Source organism: Carassius gibelio, chromosome B20, assembly GCF_023724105.1.
Source record: "Carassius gibelio isolate Cgi1373 ecotype wild population from Czech Republic chromosome B20, carGib1.2-hapl.c, whole genome shotgun sequence".
Taxonomy (NCBI): Eukaryota; Metazoa; Chordata; class Actinopteri; order Cypriniformes; family Cyprinidae; genus Carassius; species Carassius gibelio.
In genome coordinates, this window is record NC_068415.1 from 4,887,695 (window position 1) to 4,908,173 (window position 20,479).

The window sequence follows — 20,479 nt, forward strand, 5'->3', positions numbered from 1 at the left end:
AAGTAATTAAATTCTTAAGCAGCTCTTACTTTGCATATGTGTTTATCTAGCGTTTTTAGCGTCAGTGTAACAGTATAGGAATGTATGCTGTATCAGATTCAGGTAAGCAGCTTGTTTTGGCAGAGCGAGGCATCTGATTGGCTCACATCTGTGAGTGACGCCTGGAAAGCATCTGTGCAAGCTCTGTAACCCCGCCCATCCTCTCACTGCTGCAGTATGTGAATGGATGCAGGCACAGCTGTAGCCAGCTCTGAGAAGCCCGAGAGTTCAGCTGCTGTCTCTGTACCCCTCGCACCGGCTGCCATGGCCAAGGGGGAGAAAGCCCGGGTCACTCCAGGGGACAAACTCACAATGAAGCACCCTGAACCTGCTTTCACCAAGGTGCCACCACAGGTAAGGCAATGTGATGCACACTTAAGTTTTTCTGCATTAGTTATGTGCTTGCATATTGCAATATCTTTTTAATGTTCTCCATAATGATCTTTAGCTTGCAATTTCCATCTAAATGTATATTAATGTTATTCAAGTCATGTATATGTGTATAACATGACAGCATTGGGTTGCACAAATCATATATAGTGTCAGGCAATGTAGAGTCGATGAACACTCAGTAGGGGGGAACAGGTGCCAGTATATATGTATTTTTGTTTTTAAGTTATGATACCGCTCTGAACTTTTTTTTTGCATCTGTATGTTATGAAAGTATGCGGAATGGCATGTTTTAATGAGCCAATGGAATGTTTTTGTGGATGCTTTACCAACACACATACCCAAATGCTGTTTAGGCGTAGCGCTGACAGGCAGACAGTAAACCCACAAGTACATAGTGCTGTAAAGACACAAGCTGTATTTTTAAGTCATATATTACAAGATTACAAGAGTTTAACCATTGCACCAGTTACAAATCACTTCTGTAATCAGAACCGAATTCCTTTCACATGCCACAGACTGACAGTGTATTATCAGCTGGGTTAGAAATAAATATAATGTGCGTTGAAAGTACGTGAAAAGCTTTTCACTGTTAAGTGTTTATTCCTAGATTCTTTTTAATAGTTTAAATATATAAATGCTTGGCTTTTGGATGTTGGCCAGCAAATATTGGTTTAATTCCACATGCAATTGACATTGTATTCTACTTAAAAGACCGTATAATATTTGAAGACAGCATTATACTGGAAGCAATATGACCTTCATCCATGGAAAAATAATGTCAGGGATGATCTGTCAAGTGAAATAAAGTCTGTGCTGTGTTGTTCCTCTGCGCTGACCCTCTGGTCGAAGGGAAAATGGTAGATGTGCGTCAATAATGTATGGAAAACACACTAATGGAGCTCTTGTTCTCACACGCGCCATCACAAAAAGGAAAGCTGGAGACTGTCATATATATAGTGGAAGGTTAAAGATTTTAAGAAGATATTTTTCAACCATGGACTTTTGGATATGTTATCATGGTAATACCTTGATTTTTGAACATGTACTGTGACTTAACTGCAGAATTATTTGAAATAACTTGTAAATATCATACAGAATGAATATTTTAGTCATGGGTGTCTTGAGAAAATTGTATTACTGCTCAAACGTTTGTGGGACTTATAAGGAGTGTGAATGTCTTAATAAAGATGGGTTGTGTGAGTGTGGTTACTGTGACCGTCAGGCGTGTTTTTTGCATGCAGTCTGAATCTACAGAGACTCCATAAGAGAACCTCTGCCTCAACATTCATGAAAAAATGATCGCTACACTTGCCATTCTTGGGTTTTGAGAGCTTGATATTGTTTATCACACTCTCTGCAGGAAAGCAATCTCATTCAGTTTGGAGGTGAAAGTCCACCTCGCGAATGTCATGATAAAATGTGTTTTCAAATCTCACTGGGCATCAAGCCTTAAACCCTTCATTATGTCATCCAGATTCATCCTCACGCAAACAGTGAAAATCAGCTTACAGAGCGGCAACTGTGAGGCAGTGCGCTAAGCACACAGAGCTTTAGTTCGGTTAAATCTCACTAAAATCATGGGTCAGGCACACATTTCACCCCAAAATCAGAAGATAAAAAAGTAGAATTTGCATGATGAAAATTAAGCCTTAGTTTAAGAAAATTTAGACATGATTTTAATGACTGTTAAGCAAATTTCCATTTTATATAATGAAAAAAATATATTAAGTTGACATGTTTTCAAAAAACTTTGTGCTATACAGTTTTTTTTTTTGCATTTGTTTTCCTCACGTCTGTTGTCCACTTCATATGTCTTCCCACACTTCAGTGCTGCTATCATGCTTCTTTCAATCTGCTGTTTTCAATCTGTGAGGAAGCCAGATATTTTTGTGTCTCAACTCAGTGACTTCCTGTTTGTTCATCATGATAACAGCAACCAAAATAAACTTTGTGAGAATTCCAGCAATCCATGATGCTAGAATGTTGTGGATACGATGATAGGGTGTTGCTAGGGTGATCGGGATGGTTGCTACTGTGATAGTATACAATCAAAATCCAAAGAACCCTTAATAAGGTTCTTAGTATGCAGTCAGTAAGATTTGTGATTTTGAGAGTGCATTCATATTTGAAATCAGCTAGAATCCATTAAATTAGTCAGTGAAGTGACAGTACAAAAAGTTATAAAACATGATTTCACAGTTTTATTTATAAAACTAAAATAATGTTATATTTTCAGATAAATGTTGTTTCATCAAAGAATTATGGAAAAAGCATATCACAGCTTCCAAAAAAATTATTGATCAGCACAACTGCTTGTAACATTGATAATAATAAAATATGTTTTTGAGCAGTAAATAAGCATATTAGAATATAATATATAGCATATTTCTAATGGATCATGTGGATAAAGACACTAAAGAATAAAGATATATATATATAATTAGAAACCCGTTATTTTAAATTATAATAATTCTAAAATAATGATTATAATAAAATATAATAACAATTTAAATCAGCTAAAAATCTAGTGAGGTTTATGCTCACTATAGAAATACTATTTGCCAATGTAAATTATTATTAATTAAAAAATGTAAAAACTAGTTTTCTATCTTACACAGCTTTGATCATTCTAAGAGTGTTGTGATATTTTTTACCAGAAAGCAAGTATTGAAAAATTCTAATTAAAAAGAGGGTTTTTGTGTTCTTTTCTAGAACTTAAGAATGTGTACGTATGGTTACAGAGTTTGTTCAGATCACAATGTGTGCAATCGCAACAGTCATGCTTAGTAAGAGATCAACCAGAATTAATATCAGCCTCAAGGCTAAGCGCACAAGCTTCCTCATTTCACACTTTAGCACCATCAAATCCTCTTACTTTCCTTCTTAAGAGGAATAATTCACAGAAGCATCAGAGTTGAGATTAAATAGACTTGGGTGTATATCCAGTCTTTTCATTTCCTTGCCCGAGTTATCAGAATAATTACATTGTGATTTCAGAAGTCATTCATCTTTTCTTCATCTTGCCAGTTAATTACAGCGTCTTCTGAAGAGCGATCGTTCCTGCCCTCTGTGGTTGTTTTGCTGCGAGGGTACCCAGAGTGCATGTTGGCGTGGAGACGCCAAACACTGGCTTTGATTGAGCGGATGCACGGGTTAACAACTCAAAAGAGGAGTGTTTGACTTCTGTAGTATTTTCAGCACCAAATGTCTGTCTGACTGTCTCCAAGATTTCTCTCGTAAATATATGGCTCTGAGCGGTGGTTAGGCTTCCCTTTTATCTGTTGAAAGGATCTCCCCTCTGTTTTCTACTCACACACCGCACATTGGCAGACACATGCACACACACACCCTCAAAAACATATATTTACTCTGCCTTATCCACAGAGTGAGTGTCCTTTTTAATGTGTGAAATGCTTTACATTCAGAAAGCCATCCAAAACACACGCACATTTCTTTATTCATTACGGTAATGATAAGTCACTTACTGTTTACTCACTATATACCGATGTTTTCTCCATTGTGTCATTGCTGGGTCCCGTTGAATGTCAAGTGCAGTTTAACAATGTGGTTTTACTGTAAAGTGAATAGTTTAGCAAAAAATGAAAACTTGCTGAACGTTTACTACTCAGCCTCAGGCCATCTAAGATGTAATTTAGTACATTTTTAATTGTGGGAAGAGATTTGGAGATATTTAGCATTACTTGCTCATCTATGAATCCTGTGCAGTGAATGGGTGCCATCAGAATGAGAGTCCAAACAGCTGATAAAAACATTACAATAATCCACAAGTAATTCACACCACTCAAGTCCATCAGTTAACATCTTGTGTAGTGAAGAAGTTGCATGTTTGTAAGAAATAAATTCATCATTGAGACATTTTTTACATTAAACTGATGTTTCCAGCTAAAATAATACTTCCTCCATTAAAAAAAAAAAAAAAAAACACATCCTCCGTTGTCCTCTCACATCAAAATCGACCAACATATTTGTTTAGAATGGTTTGAGCTTGTAAACAGTGCTTGATCTGTGCATATTTCTCTCCTCATTCAAACAAGACTAATTCTTCACTAGAGAAAGCAATATTATGGATAGCCAGAAGCAGCAGTTTGAAGATAAAAAAGCTTGATAGAGTTGTTACAAATGCATAAACATGCAGCTTTTCATTTCACAAGATGTTAATGGATGGAATTGCTTCTGAATCGTGCAATCATGTGAATTACTTGTGGATTATTGAGAAGTTTTCATCAACTGTTTGAACTCTCTTTCTGACGGCACCCATTCACTGCAGGGGAGCCATTGGTGAGCGACTGATGATTTTCTGCTAGGATATTTTCCATTACATTTAACTTTTTTTCTTTTGAGCCCTAAAACATAATACTATGCTTAATTGAAAACATGGGTAAACACCTGTGAAAAATCAGTGTAAGATGAATGAATATATTAATGTAAGACCAATAGTTTTTTTTAACCTTTAAAGAACCATATGGCAACTTTAAAATGTTACACAGTGAAAAGTGTTCTTTAAAAGAAGTGCTGAAGAAGTTTTATTTTAAGGGCGTTCTCTGTGATCAAATACTCACTCACAGCAGTGCAGCATCTGGTTTAAATATTACCTGTGGTTTTGAAGGGTCTCCGGCTGAGGACCCTTCAATCTATCCCACCCACATGCTGGAGAAAGAGAAACTCTGATCCGGCAGTCCACAGACAGATGCTGTGATTATCACCCAGAAACCTCAATCAGATAACACATGGAGATGATTCAAGCACCTCTAATCAAGTATCAGACTAGAACAAATCAGGATGAATTACATTGAAGAAAATAAAAGTGAAAAGGTAGAAACCACAAGATATATTTACCAGAACATTATTTGAGACCGCAGTCACATTATTTCAGAGATTGAACTCTACAATGTTTAGTCTTCAATGCAAATAAATGTAAACAATTTTAATAAATCTTTATTTGGAAATATTTGTTTCTCATTGGAATATCAGACCATTATATATATATATATATATATATATATATATATATATATATATATATATATATGGTTTGTTATGATAGGACAATATTTGGTCGAGATACAACTATTTGAAAATCTGAAATCTAAGGGTGCAAAAAAATTTAAATACTGAGAAAATCGTCCAAAAAAAAAAAAAAAGATGTCCAAATGAAGTTCTTAGCAATGTATATTACTAATCAAAAATTAAGTTTTGATATATTTACAGTAGAACATTTACAAAATATCTTCACTTATTATCCTAATGACACACACACACACACACACACACTATTGATTAATTGCATCCAAAATTTTGTTCACATAGTGTATGTTTGTGTACTGTTTTGTACTATATTGTGTATGTTTTTTTTTTGTTTTTGTTTTTTTATTAAATGCTAAATATTTGAAAACTAAATATTTCTGGTACAAATACCGCCATAGAAAAATACCCATTAAAAATAACAAATAAAAAATGCTAATTTTACCTTAAATACTTGCACTTCTTGTACAGAATTTTGTATTTATGTTGGTTGCATATTATTTTCTGACTCAGAGACTCTTTTTTTTCAGACTCATCTGGATCAGAAGCTCTCTGTATGTAGCAAACTCTGTTTCGCCATCGGAGGAGCACCGAATCAGGTCGCCGGGAGCGCAACAGCATTCTTCCTTCAAATATATCTACTGGACATTGCACAGGTAAGACCTCCACATATTAGAATAAAAGATTACGCTATGAAATACTTGCGGATATGAAGCTAATATTGCATATTAATCTCAGAATAGCACCCTGTTCATTTTTTAAGTAACAGAGAAGCCAAAAATAATTTTACTGTTACTGATTCTTTTCTTTTTATACTTTTAATACAATACTTCTAGCAAGAGTTGAATAACAGATCAGAATTTCCATTAATGTAGATGTTCATGTTCTCTTCTCCTGACAGATTAACCCATTCCAGGCCTCCATGGTGTTGTTCGTTGGCAAGGCCTGGGGGGCAGTTACTGACCCCATTGTGGGATTCTTCATTACTAAAAGCAAATGGACAAAGATTGGGCGACTAATGCCATGGTGAGTGGTGTATGAAAACACTCACAAAGTCAGCAGGTTTAAGATGCATAGTGTTTTAAAAAGTTGTGTAGTGTCTTCCAGGCTTTAGTCAAGATAACACTAAATTATTACTGTAAGTAATGATGACATCTAAGCAGGTAACAAAAGTTTGCTAAAGGTTGAGAGCCTCTTAAAGTGGGCATAATTACAAATCTCAGGAGATTGAAGTGACCACATCCTGGGATGTGAGTGTCTGACAGGAAGTTCTCATTATACTCTGATGTGACATCATGGTGTCTGGGAGGAAGTAGTTAAGGTTTGTTTTCAGAGAATCACTGCGGAACATCTCGGCCATGCCCATGTGGGTCTTCTGGTGTGTCTCAGAGTTTATTATGCTAAAGCTGTGCCAACATTTCAGCTTACAGATTCTATGTTCCTTCTTCAAAGGGCAAATTCTACTATATTACTTATCCCATTATGCACATGTAATGCAAAAATCACTTTAAGTTTATTTAGTTTTGAATTATGTAATTAGTATTGATATTCTTAATGTGCTGTTAATTTTGTCCTCTTAAAAACTACCTTTTAAACTGTCAGATGATGTTTAGAAGCTAACATTTAAAGGGTTAGTTCACCCAAAAAGGAATATGATGTCGTTCTAAACCCGTAAGACATCTGTTCATCTTCGGAACAGAGTTTAAGATATTTTAGATTTAGTCCGAGAGCTCTGCAGTCCTTCCATTGAAGCTGTGTGTACGGTATACTGTCCATGTTCAGAAAAGTAAGAAAAACATCATCAAAGTAGCCCATGTGACATCAGAGGGTCAGTTAGAATTTTTTGAAGCATCGAAAATACATTTTGGTCCAAAAATAGCAAAAACTACTTTATTCAGCATTGTCTTCTCTTCCGTGTCTGTTGTGAGAGAGTTCACTGCAGTGTAGTGATATCCAGTTCGCGAATGAATCACTCGATGTAACCGGATCTTCTTGAACCAGTTCACCAAATCGAACTGAATCGTTTGAAACGGTTCGCGTCTCCAATACGCATTAATCCACACTTAAGCTGTTAACTTTTTTAATGTGGCTGACACTCCCTCTGAGTTAAAACAAACCAATATCCCGGAGTAATTAATGTACTCAAACAGTACACTGACTGAACTGCTGTGAAGAGAGAACTGAAGATGAACACCTAGCCGAGCCAGATAATGAACAAAAGATTGACTCGTTCTCGAGTCAAGATCCGGTTGCATCGGTTTTTGGATTACCAGTAGTGATGGGAAGTTCGGTTCTCTTCCACGAACCGGTTCTTTTGGATAGTTGATTCAAGCCTTCGGTTTACCTGCGCTCATAACACTAGCACAGAATCAGTTCAGAATCAATCACCAAAAGAATCAGTTCGGTTCAGACGCTCTGTGTGTCGGTCTGCTTCACGCTGAATCACATATGCGCAGTATCATCAGCTCCTCTGTTCTCGAATCAGACGCGTCCAACAGAAACGGATCTTGACTCGAGAACGAGACAGATCATTACTGTATATTAATTTTTTTTTATTATTTCTTATCATCGTATTATAATTTATCATGTTTTGTTGTAGGAAACTGTGGGTGTATACTATGTATTTTTTAGGTTCAAAAGTCCAGAGACCACATTACATAAAAATAATAATAATAAATGGAAATATGCTACATTTTGAGATTAAATAAAAAGGTTCACTGTTTTGGTTGAATATAAAAAAAATCTGGTTAAAATCCTGGGTTAAAATACTATGCTATGTTGATAAAAATGTGTCTTGTATTTTTAAGTTTAAAAAACTGTAAGCATTTTCTCTAGCAGTCTCAAACGTTTGGACCTCGCTACATGTGTCTGTGCATTATATTTGCCTCAGGTCACTTGCCCACAGTTCACCCAGAGTTGAAGTATCAGGTCATCTCACCTCATTCAGAACCTTACAGACCATCCAGCTCTCTCCATTCACACCAACCCATCTGTCCTGCTCTCTCTCTTTCCTGTACGGCGGCTTCTTTGTGTGACCGAACAATCGACAGGGCACACAGGGGTTGCTCCACACTGCAGCAGTGGCATCTGGACTGTGCCAGAATTGGCCGCTCTCTTTACCTCACTGTTCTCTGTGTTGCTTGTTTGCTTACACTTGTTTATTCTCTGTGAAAGTGAAAAGCGGTGTGGTGCGGAGGTCAGTGTGTCCAGGGTAAACCTGCTTAGAAATGACCTGACCAAACATTGAGGTTTTCTTTACAGGAACAGGGTTGTGATAGTTCTAGAGTTGACAAGGTCACGTAATTTAGAATGGAAGCCAATCATCTGAATTCAGCAAACGGTTACTTGCTGTGGGACGAGTCTCACTCCTGAAGCGGAGATATGGAAAACAGGGCTGTAGATTGTGACTAAAATGGTACCAAATGTGATAAAATATAATAAAAATGTGCAACAATAATTTTAAATACAAATTTGTGTAAGGTTTGCATGCGTCCATTTGAGTTTAGTCAGATTTTAACACATTAGTGCGTGCCTGAGTCTTCTGCCCACAACAAATGAATACAGCGGAAAATGACTTTTATATGACCTGGTTCTTTTCAATGATTCATTCATATAAAATTAACCAAACTACCTCAAGTTCATTCATTCAGAGCCGCCATGACTCCTTACTGAGCTAACTGAGTCAGTTTTAAGTAATGAACCCATTCTGTGATTTCTATTTTTGGTTTGTAACACCTTACAGTCTATTAACCTATCATTGTTCTTTTCATCACTGTCAGACTCAAATGACAAAGAGATGGGCCCGTAGGTATTCACAACAGAGTTTTGCAGCATGCATTAATAATGGTAATATTCTGAATACTTTGAAATATAGGTCTATATATAAAAACATTTGCTAGTAACTTGTTAGTCATGCTAATAACCATAGATATGTATAGATGCCACATTCGACAGCTCCAGATACGTTGATACGTTTGCAATCTTCCAATATGGCAGTTAGCTTATGTATAACGGCCCATAGAATAAGCAATTTTTAGCTTATATTTTTGCCAATAACAGGCTAATCATGCTAGAAACATGCTAGCAACATGCTAGTCACATGCTAATCATGGTAACAACATGTTAGTAACATGCTAATCACCCTAGCAACCACTCTAGGTACCCTAAGCAACTGCATAGCAACACCCTAGAAACTGCCCAAGCTTCCCTAGCAACCACATAGCAACACCCTAGCAACCATCCTGGGTAACTTGGCAACCGGATAGCAAAACTCCAGCAACTGCCCTGGGTACCCTAGTAACCTCATAGTAACCCCTTAGCAACCACCCGAGTATCTTAGTAACCAAAAAGTAACACCCTTACAATCATCCAAACCAACTTAGCTACCATTCAAGTACCCTAGCAACTGCATAGCAACACCCTAGCAACCACCCAGAGCAACCTGGCAACTGCATAGCAACACCCTAGCAACCACCCCGCATACTCTAGCAACCACAAAGCAACACCATAGCAACCACCCAAAGCAACCCTAACAACCACATGACAACACCCTAGCAACCAACTCATGTATGTGTGAGTGACATTTTGGAATTGTAATCCCCATCATTCATTCATTCATTCATTCATTCATTCATTCATTCATTCATTCATTCATTCATTCCATCGTTCATTCGTTTATTCATTTGTTCCTTCATTCGTTCATTCTTTCATTCATTCGTTTTTTTGACCTTATTAACAAGTAAGATGTAATGGCGCTATAAGGACAATGATATTTCGCTAGTTTAGCGTACTGTCGAAAAGGAAGGATCGTATCGTAAAGCACCAATGGAGTAAAAACATAAAAAAGCAAAAACACACCCATTGCACATTATTTATTCATCAATCATTCATCTGTTCATTCAGGAACACTAAGTAATCCATTTGCACACTGAAATATTTTCTATGCACTTTACTGTCCCTTGCACTAGTGTAAATGATGTTCATATGTTTATAGTTCTGCCTATAGTGTACATACACTTACATAATCCATCTGTATAATTTGTTCATAGTACACCAGTCTGTATATCATGCTAATAGTATTTGAAATGTGTAAATTATGTCCATAATACTTATCTGTATAGTTATTTTACATATTGTAGACCTTGTATATTCTCTACATACTGCTTATTGCACTTCTGGTTAGATGCTAACTGCATTTCGTTGCCTTGTACCTTAAATGTGCAGTGACAATAAAGTTGGATCTAATTTAATCTAATCTTATTTTGTAGATTTTATGCAGAAAAGATACATCATCATCTTGACGTTATTTGCATTTACTTTAAGAATGTGTAAATATGTTTTAAATAAATGACGTAAAAATAACTTTAAATATTTAAAAATAATTTAAGAATAATTTAGCTGGCTTGCGGGGTTCTGAGAAGAGGGGAATTCAGCTCAAGTACTGTATTTAAATTCTTCCCACTGTCACTTGCTCATGCCTGCAGCTGATTTCCTGTCCCATAATGCTACAGAAGACTTGTATCAGTATGAATTATAAATGGCCAACACATTCCCCACATCCTGGAAATGCCGCAGAATTCCTCCCTTCTGAGATACACGACGACCATGTCAGATTGTCGCTGTGGTTCTGTGGCCTGCGATCCAGCGGTGTAGATGATTTTTCCTACATCAGGAGCATCCTCACAAACACCATGCTGTTTTTCACACAGAGACAGAAACCATACACGGATGCGCACATCTGCAATAAATGTGCACTGTAGCTTTAAGATGACACTCAAGCTGCTCTTGTATTGATTAGTACAGAAGCTAAAAAATGTTATTTAGCTTCCTTCTAACAGTCTTCCTGTGCACAGATGACTTGCCATGATTTCTTCAAACAACATTTGCCAAAAATATAGTCCCCAAAATATGTTTTTGATTATAAATTGCATGTTGTAACCTTTTCGTCTTTAGGATGGTGGGCTGCTCTCCATTCATGGTGGTCTCTTACTTCTACCTTTGGTTTGTCCCACCTTTTACCAATGGGAGGTTCATCTGGTATATGGGCTTTTACTGTCTCTACCAAACTCTCATCACAGTAAGTACCCTTTGCTTTGATGTTTTTACGTTGTAATGTAATTTCATTCTAAACGCAGGTTTACAGATGGCCCAGAAACCACATTAACAGCACCATCCATCATGTATTCACAAATACCCCACAGATCTATTAAAATCTAATTCTGCCTCTGCTTTACCTTGGTGATATTTTGGTTTTGTGATGAGAAATATGTATTGGACTGATGAAAATATATAGAGCTTCCTTTAAGACTACCCTACAGCCCAATAACCCCTAATATATAGCCTATATTAAAAACAAACTTTTCAACACGTTATTAAAAAAAAGGATTAAGAAAAAGGATTAAGAGTTTAAACAAGAATAAAAAAAAACTATTATTAATTAAATTACTTAAGAAGCAACCTTGCATAATATATTAAAGATTTTTCCATGTTATTTTGTAAGAAGTCTCTATCAAGACTGCATTTGTTTACTGAAAACACAGTAAAATCCATAAAAATGTGAAATATTATTACAATTTAAAATAGCTGTTTTCTATTTTAATATTTTAAAAAATGTAATTTATTAGTGTTATGCAATCCTGCATTTTCAGTATTCATTACTTCTGATTTGCTGCTCTCTTTTTGTTATAAGTTTTGAAAATTTTTTTTGTGGAAATCAGTATACATTTTTTTCAGGATTCTTTGAAACGAAAGCAGAAAAGAACAACATTTAAACAGAAATAGGTTATTTTATAACAATGTGCAAGTCTTTACTGTATTTATAAAAGTCCAATTTAGAACAAATGTATTAAACCCTTAAACCAATCCTATAACGTTTAAAGCTAGTGTCCACAGTGTGGCTTCTCAAGTAAAATGATCTTGCTAAAAAAGCTTGTCAACAAAAGTTCATGTGGTTATCTATAGCCAAGCCTCTTTGATGTCTGCATGGAGTTTCCATGATTCATTTGTGTTTCTATCCTTTGTTACTATGGCTTGGCATGGCTCTCTCCATACTGTCCTCCGTAAACCCGCCAGTAAGTGCTGGAGTGGGGAAGCCGCTCCGACCGCAGCAGTCTACGCTGTAATGAAAAGTCATTCTAACTACTTGATAAATACATGGTACGACTTGCCCCAAACCACCAGAGAGGATAAGTGCTGCTTTCCTCTTTTAGCGTTCTTCATTGTCTGTAAGCACAAGGCTGAGAAACAGCAGCTGCTTCCAGCGTGCATGAAAGGGAATGTAGTTTACGTGATTCTAATTAGTCCGTTTTTCATAATTAGGCTTTGGTTTATGTTTAAATAAACAGTTCCTCAAGCTACTCGAAATTTAAAAACCTTAATGGAAGTCAAATTGAGAAACAGAAGCACTGCTGCAGAAGCAGTCTGTAGTTAGATTTATTTTGGTAGCCGTTTGGCCCATTGGTCTGCCGCAGTGCTGACTTGGCTTTCGCGGAAATTGGAAAAGCTAGCCGAGTGTAGTACACACTTATAGTAAGTTTGCAATGCGAGTTCAAGGAAGGTTTGCTGTACTTGAATAAATATTGATTTTGTACTGCACATGCACTCAGAACATGTTGTTCTTGGAATGAATAGCGCTGATTTATGTGCTTGTAAGTTGTCTCCTTTTAAAATGTATAATACAACATAATATAAATGGGTGTATAAATGGGAAAGATGAGTGGTTGTGAAACCACTGATTAATGTACATGCCCTAACTTTTGGATCCCCCATCATTTTGCTTGCCTTTTTTTTTTTTAGATCAGCATTTATGAGAGCATACAGAATATGCACCATAATTTCTTAACATCTTAAAAATAAAGCATCCAATTAGAACCAAAAATAATTTTATTGCCTGAACCATAGGAGGTCATATTTAACTTCCAATAAAAAGTTGTATTATCTAGTTACTTAAAAACAAAACAAAACAAAAATAAAAATCAAACCCCTTGTATTGCACTAATGTATTGCATTTGCAATATATTGCATATTGCAGACATTTATTAATATGCTTTTACAACTCCAGTTTTTTTTTTTACTATTTTCAGACTATTATTAATAATAAATGTAGTTATTTCTATATATATTAATCATATCTTATTGCTGTCATATCATATCATATTGCACATCATTTTCTATGACGGTAAATAAAAATAATTGCTAAGAATACGATTTTCCATGTTAATCACGGTCTGTCTTGTGCTTTGTTCTAAATCTTTCTTGCAGTGTTTCCATGTGCCTTATTCTGCCCTGACCATGTTCTTGAGCACCGACCAGCGCGAGAGAGACTCTGCTACAGCTTACCGTAAGCTTACAGCTGTACACACAACCGTGCTCATCTAAAGCCGTGTTTGGATTGCTCTTGAAGATTAACAACATCTGATTTCATTGTGGCTTCATTAATCCAGAAATGCCTGCCAAGTGCTTCTGTTGAGAGCTGTGCTTTCAAATGTAAATGACAGTTTGAGTAAGGATGTTGTGCATGCCTTTGTGCAGGTATGACGGTGGAGGTGCTCGGGACTCTGGTGGGTGCCGCCATTCAGGGTCAGATCGTAGCGAGTGCACACACTTTCAAGCACTGTCCACATCGAAACCTGACCACTCAGCAGGGAAACAGCAGTGGCACAGAGATCATCCGATCCCTGGCGCTGTCACAGGACTTCCTGTCTCATGCTGTACGTGTCACAGTTACACCTCGAAGTGCACCAGTGAATCAAAGATCCTATTGCAGTCCCTTTGTGTCTAAATTCTATTTTTATGTATTTTCTGCAAAACTACTTATGTTTTTGTATCTTTATTCAGCGAGGACTATAAAGACTTCTATAATGTTACAAATAAATGCTGTTCTTTTAAACTTTCCTAATTATCAGATAATCCAAAAAGTACAGTTTCCTCAAAAATATGAAAGTGCATAACTGTGTTTAACATTATAACATAATAATCAGAAATATTTCTTGCAAACCAGCATATTGATTTCTGAAGGATAATGTGACACTAAAGACAGGATTAAAATTCAGCTTTCTGTCACATGAATAAATTACACTTTAAAATATATAAAAATAGATAATAGTTATTTTGAATAATAATAATATTTCATAAATTTACTGTTTTTACTGTATTTGTGATCAAAGAAATGCACCCTTGGTGCACATAAGAGACTAACTTCAAAAACAATAAAAAAATCAAATTGACCTTAAACTTATGAACGATAAGATTTTGTAACAATTTTTATAACACAGATAGATAGATAGATAGATAGTTTTTTTAGTTCTAAAAATAACTGTTTTGCCTCTTTCTTTCTTTTTTTAGATGGCTTTTCCCTGAAAACATCCAATATCATTTAACCATAAACCCTCCAAAACCTAATTAAGTTTGGACTTTGAAGTGTGACCTTCAGGGGAACAATTTATATTAATCAGAATCCACAAAATCAATAAATGAATGTGCTTATTTAGTGGACTGAATACCACTATTTCGAGCCGAGAGCCAACAAGCTCAATGTCAATCAAATTCGACATGCGAGCGAGCCGACAAGCTTGGCTTGTGGATGTGGCTGAGGGTTCCATAGTGGAAACCCATGATGGAGAACCATGAAGGGCCACAGCTATTTGGAGCTGGACTGCCGAGCGTCTCTGGTTAAAGCTCTCAGAGGCGGCTGGGCTGAATCCACCACGCTCCGTGTGATTGAGCATTCCTCTGCGGGACGGTTGGGTGCGCCAACCGACTCCTCTGGAACGGCACTTTTGATCGGGAACAATAATGAAGTGCTTGCCGCGGTCTGTGAAAAAAATAGCAAACAATCCTGAGGTTGTTTAGGGCAGAGCAGTTCCTGTTTGGGGATATTAGATTGAAAAGTTCCTCTTTTCTGGGGTTGCGCCTAATTTGGGCTCCCTAAACTTTACGGCGCCTGAAGCAGCAAATACACTCAAATAAACATGATCATTTGTAACATGACAACCATGTCCTGGAATAGAACTACAACCACACAAGATTAAGAGTTATTAAAGACAGATTTAAATGTGTTGACAGAGGTTTTCCATCACCGCTCATGATCTGTTTTTTTCTCTGTACAGAAGGAAGTGTACATGATAGCTGCCGGAGTGATCGGTGGGCTGTTTCTGGTTTGTACGGTGGTCATGTTCCTGGGAGTCAAAGAGAGAGATGGTGAGCGTGTGTGGTAATCATGGGACTTAAATTTGTGTTTGTCATCTGAATTGAAAAGTATGATTAATTCACCCCAAAAAAGGTGCATTTTCATGATTTTCTTCTGAAAACTTAAAATGAGATAGTTGGCAGAAAGTGCATGCTGCTCTTTTCATCCAAATGACTTGTAATTATATATTCTACTGTTCAGAACTTTGGGGTCTGTAAGATCTGTTTTTAAAGAAGAATCTTATGCTCACCAAGGATGCATTTATTTAATCAAATAGAGTGTAAAAACGGTAATATGGTGTAACGTTATACTCTTTGAAACAATTGGCTCGTATTTTAATCTATTTTAAAATATCATGTTCTTAGTGATGCTAAGCTGAATTTCCCATCTTCAAGGTCACATAATCCTTCAGAAATCCTTCTGATATGATGATTTCACGCTCAAGAGATTTTGTATTACCAGTAATGTTGAAAACAGGAAAAATAGGAATATTTTGCATAAATGTAAATGTTATTATTGACGTTGTCTAATATTTTGACGTTGTGCCTGACACAAAGCTGTTGTCACTCTACACTTCAGAAAACATGTTTATCATTTGGCATTTCTCCACTTTTTGTGTCTGCGTTAGATCCCTATGCTCCTAAATCGGACAAGGCCATTCCTTTCCATAAGGGCTTTATTTTGGTCATGAAGCATGGGTCCTACCTCACTCTGACTGCGGCTTTCCTGTTCATATCCGTGGCCATCCAGGTAACATGTTTTCCTTTTAGTTATGTCATTGTAGAATGTGTTCAGTTGGATGTTGTGTGGAGCAAACTATGTAACTGAATAATTATATTTATTCACAGCCTATACTGTTTCTTCAGGTTTAAGTACCTTAATAGAATGTAAGCTTTAGCTTTTCTTGAGGAATAGTTCACCGAATAATCATGTACTGGCCATTCCAAACCCGTAGGCTATTTGTCCAATGGAACGTAAAAGTCCTTGATTGAAGTATTCCTTTAATCTCAGCATTTGGGCTGGATTAATTAAAGACATCATTAGTGCTGTTTTATATTTCTATTCACTGCTGTTTCCTTCTGCAGTTGATACAAAGTAACTTTGTGCTGTTCTGCACATATGCGGTGGAGCTGCGAGAACACTTTCAGAACATTGTTTTGACGATTCTGGTGAGTGAAGAACACATCTATGAACTTAATTCAAGAAATAATCGGTACTGCCATTGGCGATCCTCATCACACTGACATTAAAAAGAAAGAAAAGTTCTCTATTGTTCTCTGATGTGTCTGTGTTGGAGGTAAAGTGAACATGTGACAGAAGTTTTGTACTGTATATCTTTCTAGATGTCGGCCGCAGTGAGTATCCCATTCTGGCAGTGGTTCCTTGAGAAGTTCGGGAAGAAAACAGCAGCTTTCTGCGGCATTACAGTAATTGTTCTTTTATCAAGTGTTTTTTCTTAAAGGGACAGTCCATGCAATTTACTCACCTTTTACTTATTCCCAACTTGTATGTTTTCATTCTTTTACTGACCACAGAAGAAGATAAAAAAAAAATCAGAGCTTGTGTTGTGCAAAAGAAATACACACAGGTTTGGAACAACACGAGGGTGGGTAAATTATGATAGACATTTCATTTTTGGGTGAACTGTCTCTTTAATCAGTGATTTGGAGGACTCCAATTGATCCGATTGATCTTTAGCGTCAGTGGTTTTATGAGTTAACAAATGATGCTACCATGTTATGATTCTGAATGACAATAATGAGGCATTTTAACTGTAATAAAAGTTTGTTATCATGTATAAAAGTGTTGTTTTTGTTAACTAAAGCTATTAAAACTGTTTCCAGTAATCAAAGTAAAGCTAAAGTGAAAAGCAAATATTGGATAAAAACGTAAAAAAAATTAGAAAATCAATTAGAAAATTAGAAATGATTCGAAATTTCAAATTGTACTAAAATGACAAAAAAATATTTTTGACTAAAATTACTATTAAAAAATATATAGAAATGAAATATAAAATTATTATATAAAATAACAACTATAAAATAGAAAACTGACTTGACAAAATTACTAAAAATGTGTAAAAATAAATAAAATACAAGTCTACTTTCTACTTCAAAATTTCCCGTCTAATTCAATGTGTTACTTGCCATTTATTTGTACGTATCTGTTACATTTACAACAACTTCTGTGTGAAGATGCAGAAGTGGGTTTTTTTTCTCTCTCTCAGTGTAGGATTCTATTATGATCATTGACCAGACTTCAGATTTCAGTACAACAGTGTTCTTTAGCTGTATACTGACATCTGTTGGCATGAAAGCACCATCACATGATGTCGATGTAAAAACAGCTCATTTGCAAGGTGTTGTCCATGATTATTTTATTCTCCAAGTATCTGATAATAAGGGCCTAACCAGACTTAAATGAACAGTTCTCAGGTGGTCATGTGATCTCAAAATCATATATACAGTTTAAATGGCCTTTTCTAATATGACAGGAATCAGAAACATACTTATCGCACCTTAAAACTGGTACAATGCATATGTTGATTGTGTTACATTCATTGAGCTCTTTTAAACTGTCTTGTGTGCAGTGGATAATGCCGTTCACGGTGATGCTGGTGTTCATCCCAAATCTGATAGTGGCTTATGTGGTGGCCGTATCATCTGGGCTCAGTGTGGCCGCTTCTCTCTTGTTGCCATGGTGAGTCTTACAAACCAAAATATAATACAGTTTTACTCATAAACAAAGTAGGGTGTTTTATGATTTTCAAATTCCAAATCAGTTTTGCAGTGGCAATGAAAAAGGCAGCCTGACTCTCATCTTTTTCAGAAATGGAGCTTATGCCATGCATCATAACTTGTTTATTTAAGCTTTGATTTAACCCCTCGGATACATAGGTTTAATTACCCCCAAATAACAGGTTTCATGGCAAGGTCATGCTGTTTTTTGGTTTTTAAAGATACACTCGGAAAATCCCCAAATGAGTAAATTGCTGCTTTTATGTGCCGACTACAAAGAAGAATTGGCTTTATGGTACCAATGGTCATGTTTAATAGAGATGATGATTGATGCCTCCGCCTTGTTGTGTTTCCTGTTGCTCAGGTCAATGTTGCCAGATGTAGTGGATGACTTCAGACTGGCAAACCGCAACTCAAAAGGACACGAGGCGATCTTCTACTCCCTGTATGCTTTCTTCACTAAGTTTGCTGCGGGCATTTCTCTCGGAGTGTCGACGCTCTGTCTACAGTGAGATCACTCTTTCAGTATTTACAGCTGGGATTGATGAATCATGACAGACAGTCAGTCTGTCTATTTCCTATTTGTGTTGAGATGTGTTGTTGGTGTTTGTAGGTTTGCTGGTTATGACACAGGCGCGTGCAGACAGCCCCCTCCTGTGGTCTACACGCTCAAACTTCTCATCGGAGCCGCCCCCGTGGCCTGCATCACCGCAGGCCTCATGATCCTCATGGTGTACCCCATCAGTGAAGACGTCAGGTTACGAAACAAAGTCGCACTGGAGGAGCTCAGGTGAAGACTCTGATTTACAGAAAACCCATTGCTTTCTTTTATGCATTAAATTAATCAAAAGTAACAGCGAAGACAGTTATGTTTAAAAAGGGTCTATTTCAAACAGACGCTGTTCTTTTGTACTTTCCATTCCTCAGAAAACCCTGAAGAAAAGTCATGGTTTTCACAAAATTATTAAGCAGCACAACTATTTTTAACATTAATGAACAATACATGTTTCCTGAGCAGCAAATCAGCATATTATATTGATTTCTGAAGGATCATGTGACACTGAAGACTGGAGGAATGATGCTGAAAATTCAGCTTTGCATCACTGGAATAAATTGCATATTAAAATATATTCAAAAAGAAAACAGTTGTTTGAAATGTGAATAATATTTCAATTTTTTTCTTGTTTTTCTTGTATTTTGGTCAAATAAATGTAGTCTTAGTGCATAAAATTGTACAAATCTTACTGAAGCCAACATTTTTAATGGCAGTATGTGTGTGTGTTATATATATATATATATATATATATATATATATATATATATAAACTGAATTGAATTTATATTGATGTATTTTGTATGCATTATATATAATGTAGTATATATTTGTGGATTATTTTTCAGAAGCCAGAGTATTACCTGCAAATCTCTCAGAGCTGAGCTGAGCAGCGCGTGACGTCCTCAAACAGCCGATCCTTATATTCTAGCCCAGCGCTGGGATGAGTGGTGTTAGTGTATATTACACTGTGTGACATATATCATTTAGTTTTTCTGTAAACATTTCTGTTTGTTTCTGTATTCAGTCTGCTTCTGTATTTTCAAGTGAGCATATAGCCACATATACAGTTTAATTACAGTATCTAATTTACACCCGTGAATGGACTACATATCATTATACTGTATATCAGGATTTCCTGGGGGAAAATTGACTGATAATATATTGTTTAAGTTGTATTAGTGATTATCAATATTAGGGAATGGATTACAGGATTAATACAAATTGTGCTGGTTCACATAGCTTCAGCATATTTTGAAGACGCTTCAATAAATATAATATCGAATATTATTTGGATGAATTCATGTATCTATCCAAATGTTTTTGTACAGTATGTTTTTAAACATAAGCCTGAATGAATCTTTACATTTAATATAAATAATAATCAGGCAATGCAAAATGTGTAAAGGTGGACTTGAAATGAAGATGTTTTACTTGTTTTCTGCTTAAACATTTCATGTTTAATTCAGTGTTACTCTGCATTTTTTTCTGAAATTTAAGCAATAATCTGAGTGAAGATTTTTGCAC

The 20,479-nt window shown here is 36.1% G+C and overlaps 1 protein-coding gene across 1 annotated transcript; it reads left to right on the forward strand.

Moving 5' to 3' along the window:
* The first annotated feature begins 223 nt into the window (after positions 1-223).
* Positions 224-20,416, forward strand: mfsd2b (MFSD2 lysolipid transporter B, sphingolipid). Its single transcript, XM_052587234.1, has 14 exons — positions 224-393; positions 6,006-6,131; positions 6,377-6,501; positions 11,428-11,551; positions 13,735-13,813; positions 14,005-14,183; positions 15,582-15,672; positions 16,290-16,411; positions 16,747-16,830; positions 17,005-17,088; positions 18,252-18,361; positions 18,764-18,907; positions 19,013-19,189; positions 19,801-20,416. Exons 1-14 carry the CDS (start codon positions 304-306, stop codon positions 19,850-19,852), a joined length of 1,587 nt encoding a protein of 528 aa, XP_052443194.1. The 5' UTR covers positions 224-303; the 3' UTR covers positions 19,853-20,416.
* The last annotated feature ends 63 nt before the right edge of the window (positions 20,417-20,479 follow it).